The sequence below is a fragment of the Xiphophorus hellerii genome, chromosome 15 (assembly GCF_003331165.1).
Source record: "Xiphophorus hellerii strain 12219 chromosome 15, Xiphophorus_hellerii-4.1, whole genome shotgun sequence".
In the NCBI taxonomy this organism is placed as follows: domain Eukaryota; kingdom Metazoa; phylum Chordata; class Actinopteri; order Cyprinodontiformes; family Poeciliidae; genus Xiphophorus; species Xiphophorus hellerii.
Genome location: NC_045686.1, coordinates 3,345,538 through 3,366,320, shown reverse-complemented (window position 1 = coordinate 3,366,320; position 20,783 = coordinate 3,345,538). Strand labels below are relative to the sequence as shown.

The 20,783-nt window shown below is 36.5% G+C and overlaps 1 protein-coding gene across 3 annotated transcripts; it reads left to right on the top strand.

Moving 5' to 3' along the window:
* Positions 1-182: 182 nt before the first annotated feature.
* On the top strand, positions 183-19,059 carry LOC116734125 (uridine-cytidine kinase-like 1). 3 transcript variants are annotated; one of them, XM_032585299.1, is made up of 15 exons: positions 183-304; positions 1,673-1,881; positions 4,484-4,590; positions 5,856-6,026; positions 7,213-7,284; positions 8,763-8,952; positions 9,055-9,116; positions 13,782-13,801; positions 15,287-15,385; positions 15,534-15,627; positions 15,745-15,807; positions 16,847-16,969; positions 17,034-17,141; positions 17,954-18,110; positions 18,729-19,059. In XM_032585299.1, exons 1-15 carry the CDS (start codon positions 213-215, stop codon positions 18,803-18,805), a joined length of 1,644 nt encoding a protein of 547 aa, XP_032441190.1. In that variant the 5' UTR covers positions 183-212; the 3' UTR covers positions 18,806-19,059. The 3 variants fall into 3 exon arrangements, with proteins under 3 accessions (XP_032441190.1, XP_032441191.1, XP_032441192.1); XM_032585300.1 differs by lacking the exon at positions 13,782-13,801 and adding an exon at positions 11,890-11,906; XM_032585301.1 differs by lacking the exons at positions 13,782-13,801; positions 18,729-19,059.
* The last annotated feature ends 1,724 nt before the right edge of the window (positions 19,060-20,783 follow it).

Sequence of the window (20,783 nt, the reverse complement as noted above, 5' to 3'; positions counted from 1 at the left end):
GAAAGTCTTTTGTTTGAAAACCCTGTAAATTGCCTTTTTATTATTGTAGTTATTAAAGTAAGAAAGCTTTTATAATTCAATGAGCATAATATGTTTCATTCTTACAGTTGAGGTTAAGTTACCGACGTTCTCCGACTTCCATAAACACAACATCACTTTACGTCTTCTGACGTCATCACGCACCCAGTGTTTGGTTTCCGCGCCGAGCTGTTATGGCAGCAGCGATTATCCTCGACAGTAAGCCGGGCGAGCAGCCGTCAGATGGGGGAGAGGACGCGGATAGGTCGATGTTGAGGACCGACAGGTGAGAAAACCCTGTCGGGAGGATGGAGTGCCTGCTGCGGCTGTTGGATCCCTGAACGGATCGTTTTTATCCTGCTAACGCAGCTAGCTAGCTAGCTAGCTTTCCTTCTCCGTCAGACCCACGCATTGTGTCAGCGTGGCTGCTGGGAGAACAAAAGAGAAAAAAAAACAATAATATATTTAATATCACTGCAAATATTCAATAAGGACGTGTTAATTTTTTTTTATTTTAATATCTTTCAAGGTACTGTGAAAAAGTATTTACCTCCTTACGTTTTTGTTTCAGATCAACTAAATTATAATCAGACAAAGGTGACGTGTAAATATGAAAAACCACTAATACTATCATCCATTAGAGTAGACCTGGACATTATGGCTGAATTAACGCATTTCATATGAGTCGATATATAGATAATTGTTGATTAGTATTTTTTGTTTTAAATATCTGACATTTTGCCAAACTGGGGGTGTAACCTTTTCTTTTTTATCTAGTTTTCTCTCCACACCATTGTTTTCTTCTTTTTAAGCAGTTTTGGTTTCACATTGAACTGTGACAACAACTTGAAACAACAACAACCTGCTGTCACTCAGCAGGTTGTTGCTAGGTAACCAAAGATTGAGTGGGTAGGCTAGCTTAGCTCACTGTGAGAAGTTGAGAAGGTAAATCATTTTCTCCCAGAATGCCTTGAGGTTCTGGATCTGAGTTCAGTGAATATTCCATATATAGATTATTATATCAGATGCATTATTGATATTAATCACATGCTGTAGACACTATCTACATATTAGGAGTAACATTGCTTCTGTCCTACCAATCCAAATATAAACATTGGGACTTTAATTGGAAACATGTGCTTTGGTTTTGCTTGCTTCTCTTCCAAAGAGAGAAACTTTTCACTGAGGATTGGTGAGATATCGTTCCACAAACCGAGCCAAATGATGACAGCCTTACTCATGTGAATGGTGATCTCCCCACTCGATGTCACGCTGTTTCCTGGGCAACGGTGTGTTTTCCTGGGGAGGATCGGCAAGTTCTTCCTTCCTCTCCCTCAGTCACACCGATACCAAAGGTCTGACTGCAGAGAGTCCTCATGGAGACATTCCAGTGAAAATGTTTCTTCCTTCCTCTCTGCAGAACAACAATTTATGTGCAAGTCCACAATTTTACAATGTTGTAGTATCAGCTGAACCTGCATGTATATTGTAATACTTGAAATGCCGTTAAGGGAGCAGCAGGGGGTCACATATGAACCAAAAAGGCATCTCTGATGGCAAAAACATCCCATCCAATCCTCTTAATGAACTGTACAACCACTGGTCATGTTTTGGCGAGCTGTCTGCTTATCGATGCCTCTCCCTCTAAACGCAGCGGGAGCGGAGAAGATTCCATGGACGGTCTCTCCAACCGGGTCCCCTGCTGTCCTCTGACCCCGTCGCTGTCGCCACGTAAACGGACCACTAGCCAGTCCAAGACGGAGCCTCCGCTGCTGAGGACCAACAAGAGGACCATCTACACCGCGGGCAGACCACCGTGGTACAATGTCACCGGGACCACCTTCAAAGAGGCCTTCGTCATCGGTGAGGAGAACAAACGCCGTCTGCTTCATAAACCAGAGTTCTCCTGGTGGTTGGTTTGTTTTCCATCGTCACCAAAGACCCATTTAAATGTGTTTAAAATGAATAATTTACGCAAATATTTAGTACTTATAAACTACAATCTATTCACCAATCCGATCTTAATATCTGATCGGCTATCAAGCATAGAATTAGAAAAAGAGCATGTTTAATTATTTATTTTATATTATATTTAACATTTCTAATTGCACTGTCTGAGCCATTTGAAATGAGGTTTGTTGCAGGTTTTTTAAGTTTTACCGTAGTCAAACTATAGATTTGATCATTTTCTTATGTTTTACTGTCATTTGCACTGAGGATTAATCGATTACTAAATTAGTTATGATTATTTCAATAATTGATTCATGACGATTAATTTGATTAATTATTTTAGCTCTAGGAGGAAGTTGCGCTCATGTCTTCTTCAGAGGTTTTTGTGTTGTTTCCTTCAGTGGTTCTTGGTGCAGCGCCCCCACAGGCGAGGAGGAGAACAGGCGTTTGAACAATTTGGTTTGCTTGACCCAGTTCAGTGTGAAAGCGAACCGCAGTAAAAATGTAACATATCAGGTGTGAAAACAACCTAAGATTATTGAGGCTGATAAAACCAGAACATTTCAGTTTTATTTTCCTTGCAGGTGTCAAACTCCAGAGCTTTAGGGCCGGTGTCCTGCTTAAACCACATAAATTTCTCAATAAAAGAAACTCAGTTTTCTTCATATTGAGTTTCAGAATAAATAATACCATTAAAGGAACAAACAATATTTCTGTCATGCTCAAACCTTTTTTGCTACAGCTGTAAGTTTAGCCAACCGTAATCTAATGGTTACTTTCTGTATGAGCATTTATGGCGACACATCATACTGATCTGCACAGTAAAACATCCAAGTCAGCGAGCTTCCCAGCAGCTGTGGAGTGAGCTCCAGGTGTGCGTGTTTGACATCCACGGAGCGCCGTAGCGTGAATAAACTCATCAGACCGGTGGGAAGGAGAGGTGGACGTTCTCTTCAGTCTGCAATCTGTTATCGCCAATGGAGCGTAGTGACTGGTCCCAATTTCACACACTGCTGAAAAGAGCAGCAGAAAACTGGTCAGACCTGCGCGGAAGAAGATGTAGTAAAATTTGGTGCAAGATGGAGAAGGGAGCGAAAGAGGAAAAGAATTACAACTAAAACGATAAAATGGGAAGAAAATAAAAGAAATGGAAATGGAAGGAGGTAAAACTCTGTCTGCCATCTTTTTTTAACAATTGGGTTTTTATTGCTAATAGAAAACAGGGTTTGTTGTGTTGCAGCAGAGCAGCTTTCACAGCTGGGTGACTTTAAAACATGTTTAGGTGAAATAAAAGGAAAAAGTGTTTCTGTAACACAGCTGAACTTAAAAATAGAAACAAGCAGCATTTTTTTTAATCCGGTAAAATAAGTGTTTTGCTTAAAGTGACTTATTTTATGTTACATATTTTTATGTAATTGTAATTATTTTGTAGAAATCTGTTTTAATTTTTACTTTAAATGATTTTCTTTGTCAAAAAAGCCAAATTTTGACTGATTTGTAACAGCAATAAAAAGGGTGAAACATCAGACAAGTTGAATAGTTTTTGCAGACGCTTTACTTCGCTCCAGCTCTACCGGACCGTCGTCCTGTGAATCTGTAAATGAAGACAGCCCAAGAATGGAGCCTTGCAGGTCACTTTAAACAATGGAATTAACATAGTATTAGCAGTCTATGCACAATTTGGAGATGTGTGTGCTTGTCTCAGCTGGGAGCCCTACTCTCCTGGAACCCAGTCCATTCTGATTTTTGTGTTAACTGGGGTCTGACCATTGCTATTTTTCACCTCTTCTGCTTTTTCTAGGGTCGGGAGTTTAATTTGTTTATTTTGATTGATTAACGTGTAAAAAAAAAAAAAAATTACGTAATTGTTATTATTATTATTATTTTTTACATACAGGTACACCTGTATTTTATTTTTTGAAGTGATATGGCTTAAAAAATAAAATCAGTTTTTTTTAAATACCAGATTCAATTTCCAATTTTCATTGATTTATTTTTTCCCTCAGTTTCTTTTTTTTTTTTAGAAAAAATACACAAATTACAGAATTTTTTTTTTTTTTCATCACACGAGTCACATGATCAGGAAGTGGAGGACGAAGGTGCGGCGTGTTTTTTAATAACGGCACATGAACAAACTTTATTTGTGTTTCTTATGTAACGGAAACAACACAATTGTGAAACTGTTTCGTCGACATTAGCGGAATATTGACAAAGTGTTGCATGCATTCGTAATGGAAATGCAGCCAATCCCTCGTTTTGGGCCAAATAGTACAAAGGAACATTGCAAGTCTAAGGAAATTCAAATTTTAGCGAATTTAACATCTAAAAATCTCTCATTATACCAGTTTGTCATATATGGTGTCTGTTGCTGCAGAACAATTGAATAAAGAAGTGATATGTCATATAACTATATGATGAAAGTGTTGTATTTATTTAGTTCTTGAACTATTTTTCTAGCAGCACATTTGTCTTCGTTAATTAGAGCTGCTGCTGTTTGTGTTTCGTGCTCCTGCAGGTCTGTGTGGAGGAAGTGCCTCAGGAAAAACCACAGTGGCCAATAAGATCATCGAAGCTCTGGATGTTCCCTGGGTGGTTCTGCTTTCCATGGACTCCTTCTACAAGGTAATTACACTCTGCGTAATTAAAAAACAGAACGACAAGCTTTGATTCATAGCGTCTTCAGCAGTAAATTTGCAGATTCACTCTGAGCAATAAGATGCCTTCGATAACCGTTTACCCCCAGTGTTCTCTGATAGTTCATTAGCTTTTGATTTGAAAACAAACGCAGATGATAAATCATATTCCACTGAATTGATTCACCCACCTTCCCTGCCCCTTTGCTGATTTCAGCAAGATGGAGTGAAATCGATGTTTTTTGGTTCTTTTCTCACTTTCTTCTAACACCAAGTAGAAAATGTTTGTTAAATTTATCCCTTTAATATGTGACTAAAGGTTACAAAGAGGAATATTGAAAGGAAAACATGCAGAATATTTGTGCAGCAATTCCTGCAGCTCAAGATTAAACAGTCAGTCATTGACTGTGTGTTCAATAACTTTGTATTTTAGTGTTTTTATGATATAAAGCACTTTGATCTGCCATGTTGCTGAAATGTGCTTTACAAATAAACTTGATCGATTGATCTGCAATGCTGAGTTCTATAAATGTATTTTTGTTTTGTTGATTTGTAAATATAACTATATTTTATGTTTTTCAGTTTTTTAATGGAATAATTTGCTTTAAGTTTCCAGTAGCGTTTGCTTAGACTGTTCAGTTTGGAAAATATTTGCTTTTTCATCATTTTCGACCAAATGTACGACGGCGTGTTAGGGCCATACTAAGAAGAATAAAAAAGTTATGAGAATAAAGTAATAAAATGACAAGAACAAACCTGCATGAGAGTAAAGTTGTAATGTTATAATTTTGTAATATTACAACTTTATTCTGGTAATTTTATGACTTTATTCCAATACAAAGAAAAATCCTTTGTTCCCAACACTTTTCATAAACAAATAATTTATTTTGTACGATAAACTTTTGTGAATTTGTTTCGTTTTTCCAGATCAAGTGAAGAAAAACTATTTCAATTGTTTATGGGGACAATATTGTGAAATCATAAGACTAAAATAACTTCATTGAGCCATTTGTTGCGCTTATCCTCAGGCATTTCTAACAATTTGAAGTCTAAACTTCTTAGATAAAGAAAAACATTATCGCTTGTTCTTGGTATTTTTAGTAAAGCAACTTTTCAGAGGGCATCCCTACTTTCTTTTTTTACATGCTACAGTTAAGGAAATAGTATTTTCACATTATGAAGTCTGAACAGGTGTGAATGTGAGCTGATCAGAGTCACCTGTTTTATTGCTGCTCTGGTTTGTTTGTGTCTCAGGTGTTGAACAAAGAAGAGCAGGAGCTCGCTGCTAAAAACGAGTACAACTTCGATCACCCCGACGCCTTCGACTTCGATCTGCTCATCACCGTCCTCAGGAAGCTGAAGAAGGGGAAAAGCATCAAAGTGCCAGTGTACGACTTCACCAGCCACAGCCGGCGCAAAGAATGGGTGAGAAAATAACGACTGTAGTAAAAATACTTTTTGAAATTCTACCAGCCAGTTTGCTGACAATTAAAGCTTCATTTTCCCCAACAACAACCACAGAAAACACAGAAAAATCTCCATCTGAGAGCGTTTCTGTAGCATTGCGTCTCTCTGACATCTACTCTTTATTTTGTCGCCGTGTAATTTCATGGCTGACTGGCACAACACCTCATGGGAAATCGGCCATCTCGGCCGGCGACTCTGGGATCATTTTATGGCCCTTTTGTACGCAGCTGAATGTAATTAAGTGTCGAAGTGTTGGCCGAGCTGCTCTGCTGCAGCCTCGGTTACAGTTTCTACTCCTGAGCTGCTTCCTGAATTTCCACATTTTTACTGCTATTTGTTTAAACTTGACCTTCTGGGTTTTTTTTGTTGTTTTGCTACAAACATTAAAGAGATTCTAAATCATTCTTAAATCAATGTACACTGCTGGGTTCCTTAGTCATGAGTTTGTGACAAACAGTGATCCTAAAGTCTTCTTGCTCCTCATTTCTTGGTATTTTCTGCTGTTTTTCCTTCAATATTTTAGTTATTTCCTTGAACTCGACCACATGTTTACAACATCTATTGAACTGTACCTGCAATAATACCAATAATAAAATCTCTTCCCTACATAGTCTGGAAAACTTTGGAGTTTATTTATGTTTTCTGCAGAATGTCACACGGCCACTTATCTCTGATATCTGATTATTTTCTACTAAATCTGAATTACTGGTTAGAAATGTGCAAACGTTAAGGGAAAAATACTCTTATCTGAGTCGTATTGGACAATATTTTGTCTTGTACTGAGTAATCATGAAATATTTTCTTTTTATCTTGTAACATAAAGCTTTTAAATATCTGCTTTGTAAGGATAAAAATCATAATTCATCTCCTTATCTCACCTCAGAGAACTGGGAGCAGACAATAAATAACTGGAAATCATCTGAGTCTTGAACAGCTCCAGTAAAGCGAAGCTGCTTTTCATCGTCTGCACTTTCAGTTTTATGCTCAGTTTTTAAAATTGCAGAATATCTTCATTTGAACAACTTTTAGGATTTCAGCTCCTTCTACAATTCAGAAACTGTCTTGTTATCTTTGTGGACCTTTAGACTGACGACATAAACAATAAAATCTTTATTCTTCCTTTTATTTTTCATCTCTGTGACAGAAAACAGTTTATGGAGCCAATGTGGTTATCTTTGAGGGCATCCTGGCCTTTGCCAACAAGGAGCTACTGAAGGTAAAGAAATATATATATTATTCTTTACTTTTTTCTTTTTGTCTGTTTGCATGTTGCACATATTATAGACGGTAAACAGATAAAAGTTTTTGGAGTTGATTCAACTTCCAGTTTAGATTTCTTTGTGACACAATGAAGCTGATCAGTTTAGTTGATGCAGAAATCATGTTCCTGTTTATTAGCTTCATCTAATTATTGATTATAATATTTTTGCAGGTGTAACAGGATAATAGGCAGATTATCTACTAAGAAATGTGTAGTTTAAGGCTGCATGATGTTAGAAAATCTTGTGCTGTCAGTAATATTGGTAAATATTTGGCATTTTGAAACTCTAGTTGACCAAGTATTTCATTTTGCACAAGAATATATTGCTCTCTAAACGTGGATATGCACTCACTGATATTGCGATGACGATATATTTACGATATATTGTCATTGTCATAATTTTGTAGCAATATTATCTTCTGTCCATTTAAACTCCTTTATTTTCTTGGGTTTTTCTTTGTTTGACGTCTTATTGCAGAATCAAAGTGAAGATTGAATCTGCTGCCTGAAGCCTCTTTATGTGAAGAGATTTGCCTTTAAACAGAAAATTGATTTGCTCTTTTATTGAAAGCCTGTTTATGGTCATTGAAAATCCATAAGAATTAAAGGGACGGCGCTCCTAATGGTAAATAAGTCCTGCTGCTGTGCGTCGGCTCCTCTGTGTGTTTGTGCGCTGGACTGTGGTGATAAGGCGGCCAGCCTCCCTTGAGACCCGTCTCTGTTGCTGATTACCCTCTTATTCAGTCAGTAGCAGCCATTGTCCTCTGTGATTAATTGTGCTTTGTGTCCTTTCTAGTAACTGAAGCCAATTATAGCTGCTAATCTGTAGAGCTAATATACAGGTCTGGGTTCAGATCCCGTCCAGACGGGCAGGATGCCAGGAACTGGGAATGTAATGGAAAAATACCGACATTAATTCTCTCTATTAAAGCAGAAGCAGTATGGTAACTAGTTAATTCAATTCAGAATCTATAGGATGACTTTACAACAAATTATCTCTGTTTAGTCTGACTGGGATTGAGTTTTGTTGTAAGAAATAAGAGACAAAGATTTAAATTTCTATTAAGTTCTGTCAATCTATTTAAAAAAATCATAAGATCAATCACGCTCTAGCATTGGAAGCACATTCAAAAAATCAAAAAGTGTCATTTCTCGTTTGTTTTTAAACAGGTTAGAAGAGCATGCAAACCTGCTGTTTAACTTCACAAATTTTGTTTTACAAATTGACAGAAACAAACTATCAATGTTCACAAATTATTTTAAAACAGTCATAACAGAGCTACCTCAGATTATTTTGATCTAGATGCAAAAACATGAGTAACATAATTTATTTCTGAAGCAATTCAGGATTTTAAAATGGAAAAAGGAGAAATCGGAGCAGAAATGCCAGATAAAATCGAACTGAACGTCTTTTTGTGACCTTTTCCCGGCAGCTGCTGGACATGAAGGTGTTTGTGGACACGGACTCGGACATCCGGCTGATCCGCAGGCTGAAGAGAGACGTCACTCAGCGCGGGCGCGACATCAACGGCATCATCAAGCAGTACAACAAGTTTGTGAAGCCGGCCTTCGAGCAGTACATCGAGCCAACGGTGCAGGTGGCAGACATTGTGGTACCCAGAGGTTAGTAGTGATGTCACTCGCCTTTATGCATTCAACTGTCCTATAAATACCAAATATTGCCTTTTTTCAATAAAGTTACTCATTAGATGTGTTTCCCTTCAGGTGGAGAAAACTTTGTAGCTTTGGATCTGATTGTTCAGCATGTCCACAGTCAGCTGGAGAAGGTAAGGATTCCCAATAAGGTCTCTACTTGTTTGTGTTTTGCTGACTCGGCTCAAGTCACAGTTTCTCCCGGTGTTTTAGTACGTTTTAGTTCGATCTGCGGCAAATTGTTTGTTTGAAAAGAGCTGCCTCAGCTCCCTGCCCTGATAAGACTCGCCGCTTACAGATCCTGCACTTCTTGCTGTTTTCGTATGAGGAACAATGTAAACAAAGTCAGCTTTATTCAGATCAGATCAACATTTTTAGCTGCTTCCGTCTGCAGTCGGTGGGAAGCATTGTGACGGGATTTTGCTGCGTCGCCACAATAAAGTGATAAAATGTGGATATGTGAGCATGGCTGTCAGGTTTTAAAGCCAGAAAGAAAAAGATAACCTGCTTGAAAAGCCAAAAACACTTTTTTTAAATGGGATTTTATTAATTATTCCAAACCTGGCCGGATGTACGACAGGAAAACCACGACACAGCATTTCTGCAAAAACTGCGGAACCATTGTCTCCAAAAATTAGGAAAAGTTTGATCCATTTATCGGTTTTCTCATCCCTCTGTTTGACCCCCATATTCATGTTTTCAAGCATTAAAACATCTAAATCATCCAAAACTCGGAAACCTGAGGACCAGAACTGGGCATCTTTTGCTAAATAGTGGCAAAAATCCCAAAAATATATTTTCCAAAACATCTAGCAGTGAATATAAACAGATGTTATTCTGTTGGTCTTATTCTCTTCATTTTCTTAGTGTATTAGCAAACCTTACTCATGATATCTGCAATACGAGGTGCAAAAAAAGTCACTTTTTATTTTGTTTTCAAATATTCTGCAGCATGAAATTTAAACTTAACTGTTTAAACATGTTTGGAAGATGTACGTTTTGTGTTCAAAAAGTTTCATGGCAATAGAAAAACAAACAGAATTTGGTTTAGTTTCACCCTCAGCTTAGATTTTAATCTAAAGTAATTCAAGAAAAATTTGATATTTCCTGATAATAATTCAAATGTCAACAGCAAATGCAGCAAATAATTTCCGTATATCAGTTTAAAAAAAAATCTCCTTCCATTTTCATTTTCTGCTATTTTTTAAGGGAAAGGAAACAAAAGAAAACACATAAGCGGCAGTTAGCCAGCTCTTCCTGTAGCATAAATAAGATTTTCCCTCTTAAGAAAATATTGATTGTTAATCATTCCAAGCAAAGTGCAAAGTTTTGGTTATTAAAGCGTTTCGTGAAGCTCCTCTGTCTGCCTCGTCTCGTTCCTCCTTCCTTCCTGCTGCACCTCGCTGACCTCAGTCCGGCGGCTCTGTAGTCGTTAGCTCAGATTAATGGCGCCGCGCGGAGAGGAGAGGTGTCCTCCATCTTTCTTCTCCTCATTGTTCTGCCATCCATTCACTTTTATGACCCACAGCTAACTATGATCTGTTCCACCTTCAACATATTCATTCACGGCCATCAGCAGAACACATCAGTTACACTCACTGCATGACACCTGCAGTATGCAACGTGAATGGAACAGGAAGCTCGTTGACTTTCCTTTAGTTTCAAAATGTGCAAAATAAAAATTATTAGTAAATTACATATCTTTACTTGAAAGTTACATGGTTTTATTCATCACTTTCTTAAAAAGTAGCTTTTACTGCTATTTTCTTTCCCTTTAGTTTGTATGAGTGAACGACTGTGTTCAAAAATACTTTATTTATTCCAAAAAGAAATTAGATGTTGTCAAACTCATATAACCCAAGTATCTTCAATGAATCAAGATCTCTGGTAGCAGTCAGTGTTGCAGTGAGTCTGAAGAGGCCTCTGACTGAAGATCACTGTTTGCTAGCAGCTCAACTTCTTGGCAGTAAAGATGACTTTTCATAGTAGCATGTCCTGGATGGCATCATCAGTTGTTGCTAATCCACCTCATTTGCCTTTGCTGCTCCTCTTTAAATCGACAGTTTTAGGTAAAAATCGACTTTCTTTTTAGTTTCTATCATTTTATAAAGTTTTTCTCTCATCGAAACAAAGCTGGAGTGTTGCCTTGATTCTTCCACGCATGTTTGAGAAGTCCTTTAATCTCCATGGCAACCATTCAGTTGTGAAAAACGCCTGAGTGGACCTAGCCCCGCCCTCGAGGCGGCAAAAATCCTGGCAAACAGCAAGAAAAAGCTCTTAATAAAAATCTTTGACACAAGATTTTTATTAAATCAGCTCATGATGCTAAACACTAAAGATAAACCAGCAAAGTCGTTTATCTCCTAATAAAAAAAACAAGAGAACTCACTCCTTCAAACTGACTGGGTTAAAATATATCTGTCAAAGATTCTTCAGTTTAACTTTTATTCAATCCTCTGGTAGCAGGAAGACTTTCTCTTCAGTTAAACCGTGGGGAAGGGTTTACTCCACGGTTGAGTCATCTGTTAGTTTCTGCTGCATCTGAAATTCAAAGCAACCTTTATGGAGAGTTTATCTGCCAAAGCTTTGGCTCAGTCTACCAAGCACATTGTTGAGCTAACTGATGAAATCATTCGCGGTTCCAACCCCGTTTTACACAATCAAATAAAATGGTCACACTCACTAAAATCTGATTTATGACACTGTTGAGTTTTTGTTCAGCCAGACATGAAATTAATATTCATGGCTGAGCTGTCGGGGTGTGTGGAGCCGCACATTTCAGCTGAGAATGTTTTTGCTTTAAAGGTTTGAGTGTCTTTTATTTTGCTCACTGTGTGTGTTTCTGTGTGTGTCCTTGTATGTGCCTGACCCCTCCTTGCCTGGCTAAATGCTGTGTAACCATTCCAGCGTGAGATCAATGTGAGGTATGCCTGTAAGAGCTTTTTATTTCACAGTTTCGTTCTCATTACACCCAAACCTTTACTCCCCTCTACTTCCTGTTTCTCCATACGGTCAAACCTTTTTTATTTTTTAATAACTGGGGTTTTAGTATGTAAAAATTTAATTGAACTGGCTAAACCACCGTCACACCTGACCTCTCTTTTACTTATAAACCTGTTAAAGATGTAGCTAGGTTGAACAGTGTATAAAAATTTGGATTATTTAAAGCAATCTCCAAGACACAGCCTCTCTTGACAGCCGAACTAACAAAACACTACTGCTAATGTGCTAAAGGAGCTCATTTTTGCTCAGCGCTTTTGCTAACTTTGAAAACGTTTAGCTCACTTCTCTTCCCCTTTTTACTGATAAATTCAGCTGCACCAGAGCTGTCAGTCAGTTTGTTCGTATCATATGACACATAAATTAGCTTTTTGTCAACACTTCATGCCAGTAGATGACAGAAATGCTTCTTTTATTTTACAACTGCCATTACTTATTTTTTAAGAATGGAACATTTCATATTAAACAACATTTAAATGCAAATGCATTGTATTATTGCAAAGCAGCTAATTTCTATTGCTGGTCCCAATGGCAGGTTGAGGCTTATGATGTTTAATAATAATAATAAAAAAGACTACTGCACAAAAATATCTTTATGAAAAGAGAAAATGGGTAATCAAACAGTTGTTTGCAATTTGTAGTGTACAATGGTTCAATAATTTTCACTTTAAGTTGATAAAATGAGTAGAGTTAGCATAACGGCGCTAAAATAGAGTTATATGCAGTTCAGCTACGCTTAGATAAACATTTTAATCATGTAACAAACAGATCCGTGTGTTTATTTAAATAAATAGTTTTGTTTTTCAAGTTGTGGCTCGCTGTTCATTGTAATTTAAGACTGCAGATAATTTAGATGCAGTTATCATTTTACTGTGCCATCCTTTTCCACGAGTAAGGACAAAAATCTAAACTCGCTGCTGGTGTTATCAGATGCTGCAGTGACGTTTAGGATCAGAAGTTTCCATCATATTTTATCATAAAATTCAATGCAACTTTTTAAAAAAATTATTTAAAAAAATCTTTCTGCTGGACAACAAACATAAAATTTTTACTTGCTGCCAAACTAAAAACAACAGTTCACAATATAACGTTAAGAATTTCTAATCAAGGCAATTTAAAAAACATCTTGATTCCAAAGTTGGGACCAAAATGTTTGGTTTTTCATTATCAAGCAGCCGTTGTTTTTTCTACTTGAAAACAAACAAAATAAGTTACATCATAAATTACCTTTAGCATTTACTAATGATATATATACCTGCTTTAAAAGTTAGCTTCCTACAGCCATGTTTGCTCAAATCAACACCAAAACACAATCAGCCCGACACTGAATCTGCTTCTATACACCACATCAAGTTGTTTTTGATTAAAAAAACAGCTTTATGTTAGAAATCAGTTTGAAGTCCTGCTGCAACACAAAGCAGACACAGCGATGGAGTGAACTCTTAGTTTGCAGGAAAGCCAATATTTGGCAGAAAAGGCAACAATCGTGACTCTTAAGGTCTTTTGTCTTGGCAAGTTATTCTGATTTAATCTGCGTGAAGCCCTGTTAATAAATGCTGACATAAATCAGATTCATTTGTAAAACGTGGAGGAGCTCTGCTGCTCTTTCAGGTGTGAGATCTCAGCAGAATAAAAACAAAGAGAATCCAATTTAAACCCACTTAGATGAATTGCTGCAGCGTTTTTATTCAGTGTTGCACAGCGCCGATCTGTCAGAACTTTCCACCACTCAAAATGTTCTTTCTCTCCCTTTTTTGTGTTTTTTTTTTTTTTTTCCTGTACTTTGTGGCGTTCTGCAGAGGAAGCTTCGCTGGGATATGTGAGGCCCGACTTCTGCATCTTTTGTTCAAATATAAGATGCACAATCCTGCCGTTTCCATCCACTCCGAACTTACTAACCTGTTACAATAGTAGTTGCATGTTTTATCTGTAAATTCAGGCAACATGCTTTCTTTTGACATTTATCTATCAAGTCTTGGCTGGCAGAATACTTTTCCTAATTTGCATTTTTGTGAAATAAAACAAATGCACGACTTATTTTTTGCAGAAAGTGAGCACAATTTAAAATACAGTGTAAAGAGAGCAGCAGAAACAGACAAATAGTATTTTTGACGCTTTGCAGCACTTTGCATGTGTTTGAGGATATTCAGGGTTGCTTTTATTGTTTTGCATGTAGATTACAGCACAATTAGAGAAGATGCTGTTCTGATTGAACAAAGGGAATCTTAAAATCACAGCTCCTCTACTGTTCTTTAGGATCAACATGTTTTTCCACATTTTATGAAACAGTTTGCTGTAGTTCACATTTTTGCCCTGCTCCACTAAATAAAAAATTCTGTAGATCTGTAAAAGCTGCATGACCATTTATAGGGGGAGAAACAGAACTTATCCAGTTTTATAAATTCATACTTTAATAATTTAGCCTCTTTTATCGTTGAAAAATAAAACCACTGCTTTTTAATTTACATTTTTAGATTTTTTTAAGAAACATAATTAATGTACTTTTTTCACTTCCATAAAATGAAAAAGAATAAAAACACAGTATTTGACCTAAGTTAAGACATAAATAAAAGGATGAACAAAATAGTTTTTCTTGCATGTGCATTAAAACACACTGAAGAATTTTCCCTTTTATATTTATTTATATTAAAAAAAAAACTGGTTGGTTGTTTTATTGTTTGGACAAAATTTTATTTAGCTCAACAGGAGGCCTCAAATATGTGGATCAGGAGCTGCAAATTTGATATTTTTCACTTTTCAAACTGAATATTTGTTTAATAGTTAAATATTAATGGGGTTTATTTTCCATAAATAGTCCATGATTAAAATGTGTTTGTCTTATGCATGAAATGCATAAAATAATATTCAACGTGACTGGTAATTATGCACAAAAATAGTTTCTGTAATCCTGAACTGCAATGTTTGGTATTATCTTCTAACTGGCATAATAATTACCCATATTCACCTAATTTATTTATATTTAAACAACTTAGAAGTCATTCAGTTACACTTGCAGTTTATGCAAATAAACTTTGACACCATGTACTTAAAATGTCTGCACTGGCTTTTTATATTTCCTTTAATTAGTTCCTATGCTGCTGTTGAAGTATTTTACAAATTTGAATAAGTTTGGGGATGGAAAAATATCTGTACTCTTCATCCATTCATTTGTCCATCAGAGCATCCGTCCGTCCATCCGTCTGTTTGTTGTTCTGAAGTCTGAGTCTAACTTTGGCGTTTTCACATTACCTTGTGCATAAAGAAATCTCAATGTTTTCTGTTTTTTTCTGTTTGTTTCTTGCAGATCGGCTCTGGCGTCGGCCCATCAGGGTCAGCCTTTACCCAAAACCCTGAGCGTGATGGAGAGCTCGCCTCAGGTCCGCGGCATGCACACCATCATCAGGTCAGAGCGCGCCGCCGCACACTTTACAGGAAGTACCTGCTTCTGTTTGACCAAACAGTTTGTTCCTGCAGCCCAGGTTCATGCCTGATGCAGGAAAACGTTCAGGAGTTTTAACTGCAGGTCGCACACTTCCTGTTTGTGTTTGTAGGAACAAGGAGACCAACAGAGACGAGTTTATCTTTTACTCCAAGAGATTAATGAGGCTGCTGATAGAACATGCGCTCTCCTTCCTGCCTCTCAAGGTGAGGCTTTTCAGCATCAACATTAGCCGACCTTCTTGGCCACTGGAGCAACTAAAGTGTAAAATAACATTTGGCTTCTAGTTGGAACTGATTTCGGCCCGTTTTTGTCCCGTCCAGCCCGTTTCCGTGGAGACGCCTCAGGGCACCGTCTACGAGGGAAAGAGGCTGAGCGGTCAAAGAGTAAGAATCAGAATCTCATCGACTCTCTACTGAACTGATTCAGTGTCTGGACCTCCAAGAAGAGAGGAAACTTTTAAAAAGGTTCCGGTTCTTTACGCTGAACTGGAAAGTACAGAGCTGAACTATATTGCAAATTTGGAGAAGTTCAATAAAACAACATAAGATTAACTTTATTCACCATCCCATTGTTTCCGATCATCTAACACAGAAATATCTGCTGTAAATTCATATCAAACTTCAATTTTTATCCTTCAAATTTAACGTTAGCATGAGTCAAGAATCAATTCAAACCATAAAATGAATGAAGATGAAAATCTTTTCTTTCTACAAGTTTAACCTGAACAGAGAGACATTTCCATCCTTTTACAGCTCAAACCTTTTGTGTATAGGTTTGAATGTTAGGACATTTTCTGCGGTGTACCACAGGGTTGTGTGTTGGGGCCATAATAATTTACTTTTTCATTCTTTGTTTTAACCTGTCCTGCCTTGACATTTCAGGATAGGGCCACTGAATAAAAAAACTAACGATGTGGCCGAGGTACAAACTAATTTGTACTTTAAAATTCTGAGAGAAAAAAATTCAGAATTTTGAGAAAAGTTGGAATTCTTTTCTTTTTCGTTTATCATGGAATAAAAATAATCTTTCAACATGTTTCAGTTTATAACTAGTTTTTATAAAGATTTTCTTTTACAATTTACTGGCTCTCCAACTGATGCAGTGAATGTTTGTCTTAATTATGAGTTTCTAACTGTATATCCTGGCATATATGAGTTATTATGCTTTTATTTCTCTAAAAACTACATTTTATGTGTCACTTTAATCATTTAAACTGGTTAGTAAGTCATTTACAGTATCTGTTCACTGAACCAGATGTTGGATAAAGATCTTCCTGAGGCTGCCCCCTAGTGGCAGTAGCTCACATAGCTCTGCTCCATTGCAGTAGATTCAGATGTTAAAGCTGCAGTTTGACCTGTTTCCTGTTCAGCAGGAGCTTTCAGACTAAATTATTGTTGTTTTCTTACTTTTTGTCCCGTTAAGATCACCGGCGTTTCTATCCTGCGGGCCGGGGAGACGATGGAGCAGGCTCTGACGGCCGTCTGCAAAGACATCCGGCTGGGGAAGATCCTCATCCAGACCAACCACGACACCGGGGAGCCGGAGGTTTGTGTGTTTGTGAGCAGCGTCTCGGTGGCTGCGTCTTGTTCTTACCGAGTTCTTCCCGCAGCTTCACTACCTCCGCCTGCCGAAGGAGATCAGCGAGGACTACGTGATCCTGATGGACAGCACCGTCTCCACCGGAGCCGCTGCTCTCATGGCTGTCAGAGTTCTGCTGGTGGGTCCAGTTTAAACTTTTTAATGTTTTTACTTTTAATTCTGATCAGAAATATTCAGTATTTTTTTTGATTCACTTTCAAACTTCTGAGAAATAATAAACAGATCGTTAATAAGCAAAAGAATAGCGAAGGACGAATTCATCAGATTTCTCACCTTCCATTTTAACTTATGTTTAAAAAACGAAAATAAATAACTGAGTCTTTAACATTCTTTCAACATTTTAGTGAAATAATGTTTAACCTACTTTATAAAGCCTCTTGGTTGCTACTAAAATAATTTAGTCATCTTAAAACATTTCAGGTTCATCAGACTTTTGTTTTTTTTTACTTTTATTTAAAGTCATTTGCTTATTTTCTCATATTTTTCTTTGATGAAATATAAATATACTAATATATCAAAGGTTGAGAAGATTTACATTGTTTTGGACGTTTAATTAATTTTGTTAGTATTCTACGTGTAGAATTTTGTAAAATGTTTAATGTTCACTGCTTTGTTCCCAGGACTCTTTCTGTTTTTACCCTAAGAAAAATTATTCTCTTTTATTTCAAAAATGGTAAAATAATAGAGTAATAATAAATACAAGATAAATTATTTTTCTTTTTAATGAGTATGAAAATTACATTATTTAAAAAATATATATTTTATATCAAAAGAATTAAAATGAATACAATTTTTAAAAAAGGAAAACTTTTTGTTTTCTTTTTATAAAATAAAAATATATTTTATATATTATAAAATGTATTTTTTTTAAAAAGAAAAAAGCCGTTTTTGATCATTTGTGATTAGTTTTTCTTTCTGTTCCTCGTGGAGGACCACGATGTGGCCGAGGATAAGATCTTCCTGCTCTCCCTGCTCATGGCGGAGATGGGCGTTCACTCAGTGGCCTACGCTTTCCCTAAAGTCCGCATCATCACCACCGCTGTGGACAAAGAGGTCAACGACCAGTTCCACATCATTCCAGGAATCGGTGAGGAGCTGAACTTGTTTACTTCTCTGAATTCAATTTTCAAATTAAATAATGGGTTTCTCATTAAAAATAAAAATAAATTTTTGAAAAATATCATTTGTTTGGACTACAGCACAGTGAATTCTGGGTAAATTCAACCTCTTGGCTCGATTTTTACCAAAATCAAAATCCTCTAACCGCTAAAATCTGATGCTACTCTATTTTGTTTAGATTTTGTGAAAAATTAAGTTCCATCTAGTGTCTTTTTCTGAGGTTTTTATGTTGTTTCCTTCGTGGCACAGCGCCACCACAGGTGAGGAGGGGAACAGGTTTTCAATGAGTTTGGTTCGTTTAGCACAGTGCAGCGTGAAGGAGAACCGCCGCAGCTGAAATTATAGCAAATGTTGCAACTTTGGTTCCAGCTGAATGTGTCTGTTGATTTTGCAGCAACCCTTCATTCAGAAGAAGCATGTGGCAACAGTGGACAGAAATCGCTCACCTTTAGCAGGAAAGAAACAGCAGAGCTAGCTAGATGTTTTAAAGGATGAAGAGACACAGTCAGGAGTTCTTTCTATGAGAATAAAAAAGTTTTAAGGAGAAATCATGGTAAACATGTTAATGTTCTTCTCTTTTTCTCAGGTAACTTTGGGGATCGTTACTTTGGTACCGACGCTCCATCTGATGTCTGTGAAAGTGATGAAGGAATGGACTTCTGAGGACAGACTGTTACAGGAGCACTTCGCTGTGAATCTGAATAATAAATTTTTACTTTATCTGCTCGACTTTCTCCCACCAAGACGCTCTGAACTGGTTCCTGTTGGATCCCACAGAGCGGCCTTTATGTGACGGCAAACTTGTAAGTTTAGGGAAACGTTTGTTAAGGGGACCAGAGGTAAACGTTCGCTCTGAATCACGTTCCACAATCTGGAACATTTCACTAATAGACACAAATTAATTTATTTTACTGTGTTGATAATTTCTCCTATGATGCTTTAAAGTTCCTTTTATGCACCATTAATTTCACTGCAAAAACACAAAATCCTTCCAAGTATTTTTGGTCTAATTTCTCATGTAAATAAACTTGAAATAAGACTAAACTAACTTACAAGTAACTTTTCAGCAAGAAATTGGAGTTTGTTTTACATAAATAATCTCTTAATATTGATGAAAAAGTCTTAGTTCTATTGGCAGATTACTTCACTTGTAAAATGGGAAAAATGTATTTTTATAAGTGAAATAATCTACCAAGATGTTGTGTTTTTGCAGTGTCTCTGAAGAGCCTTTAAATTGACAAACATGTTACTGGAGTTTTGCACAGTTCGAAGCCAGATATTGTAAATAAATTAATTTAATTTAAACCCAGCGGAGATCAAACTAGATCTGGGCTCAGTTTTGATTGGATGTTGATCTATGTTTTTGCACTAAGACGTTGCATGAAAATAAGGCAACGTTTTCATCTCTGATGATCATCGTCCCCCACATTTCTGTCCGACTTTAAGATATTAGTGCATCGCTAGCAGAGTGAAGATTTCCGGAAGAATTTGGGCACATTACATTTTGATTTTCTACAAAGTAAATGTTCTTATCTCAGGCAACTTTCACCAAAAGGGACGGCAATCATAACTACTTGAAGACGATTAACTGATGAGTGAATGAAAAGGTCAAATATTAACTTTTTTTTTTGCCTAAATATGTTTTTTTATTATTATTTTTCTCCACAAATTGTTATATTTCTTAGGTAAAATGTTTATCTAAAAGAATTTAATTGTTTTTTTTAAACAATGCAACAGGTTTTGTTAATCCTCTACATTGAGCGCCATTTTGTGTTTGTATGAGATTTGGTCAAATATAATTTGTCACAGCCTCAGGTCGTGCATGTAAACTGGCCCTTAAAGGGACCCATTTTTGCTGCTGTTTAGCCAAGTTTTACATGGTTATTTATTTATCTTATTTACAGGTAATTACATTCATCATATCACACATTTTTAACTTGTATGAATCAGTTTTTTCAGAAATATATGCAATACAAGTTAATTTAAGTTTGCTCATTCAGCATTTCTACTGTAAAAGTTTTAAAATCGAATATTTCCTCAGTTATTCTGAGCTCCTTGTCAATTGTTTTGTGTCACCATGTTCATAGAAAACAGTAATATACATTTATATGAAGCATCTAAAATCAAATACAACCGACTTGAAATAACTTTCAGCTGTTACTTGTATGAATGATCAATACCTCATACTATAATTTTACTGAAAAACACTGCTGCCAGTATTCATCTGAGGCAAAATAATAAATTTATGTACTCTGTGCCATTTTTTTCCTAAACAGTTATCATAATGGGTATTGATTCTGTTTCTGTAAGTGTCTCTTTGCTTAAAGAGAATAAATAAATACTTAAAAATGAGAAACTTTTCGTTGTTAAACTTTTGTTTTGGTGTATACCGTGGCTGTCAACTAGAGGGCAGCACAGGCTGTATTTCATTGTTTACAGCGGAACTTGCGTATTTTTGATGATACCTTTAAATACCATAGGAAATTAGATTGGTTAGGGCCTGTTTTGACCAAATGCTTAGTAAATATACCGAAGTGTACATTCAGCTACTTTTTGATAGGTTCGAAACTGTATATTAAAAATTCTTTTTATATATCAATCATATGTAATCTGTAAAAATAAACAAAGGCTTTCGCATTAA

Bases quoted from the DNA above. Each gene is read 5' to 3' on its own strand.
- LOC116734125 (XM_032585299.1), top strand. From the start codon at position 213: ATGGCAGCAGCGATTATCCTCGACAGTAAGCCGGGCGAGCAGCCGTCA. The intron at 15,628-15,744 runs GTGAGGCTTTTC...TGTCCCGTCCAG, and splicing joins TCTCCTTCCTGCCTCTCAAG to CCCGTTTCCGTGGAGACGCC. The intron at 17,142-17,953 runs GTGGGTCCAGTT...TTCCTCGTGGAG, and splicing joins TGGCTGTCAGAGTTCTGCTG to GACCACGATGTGGCCGAGGA.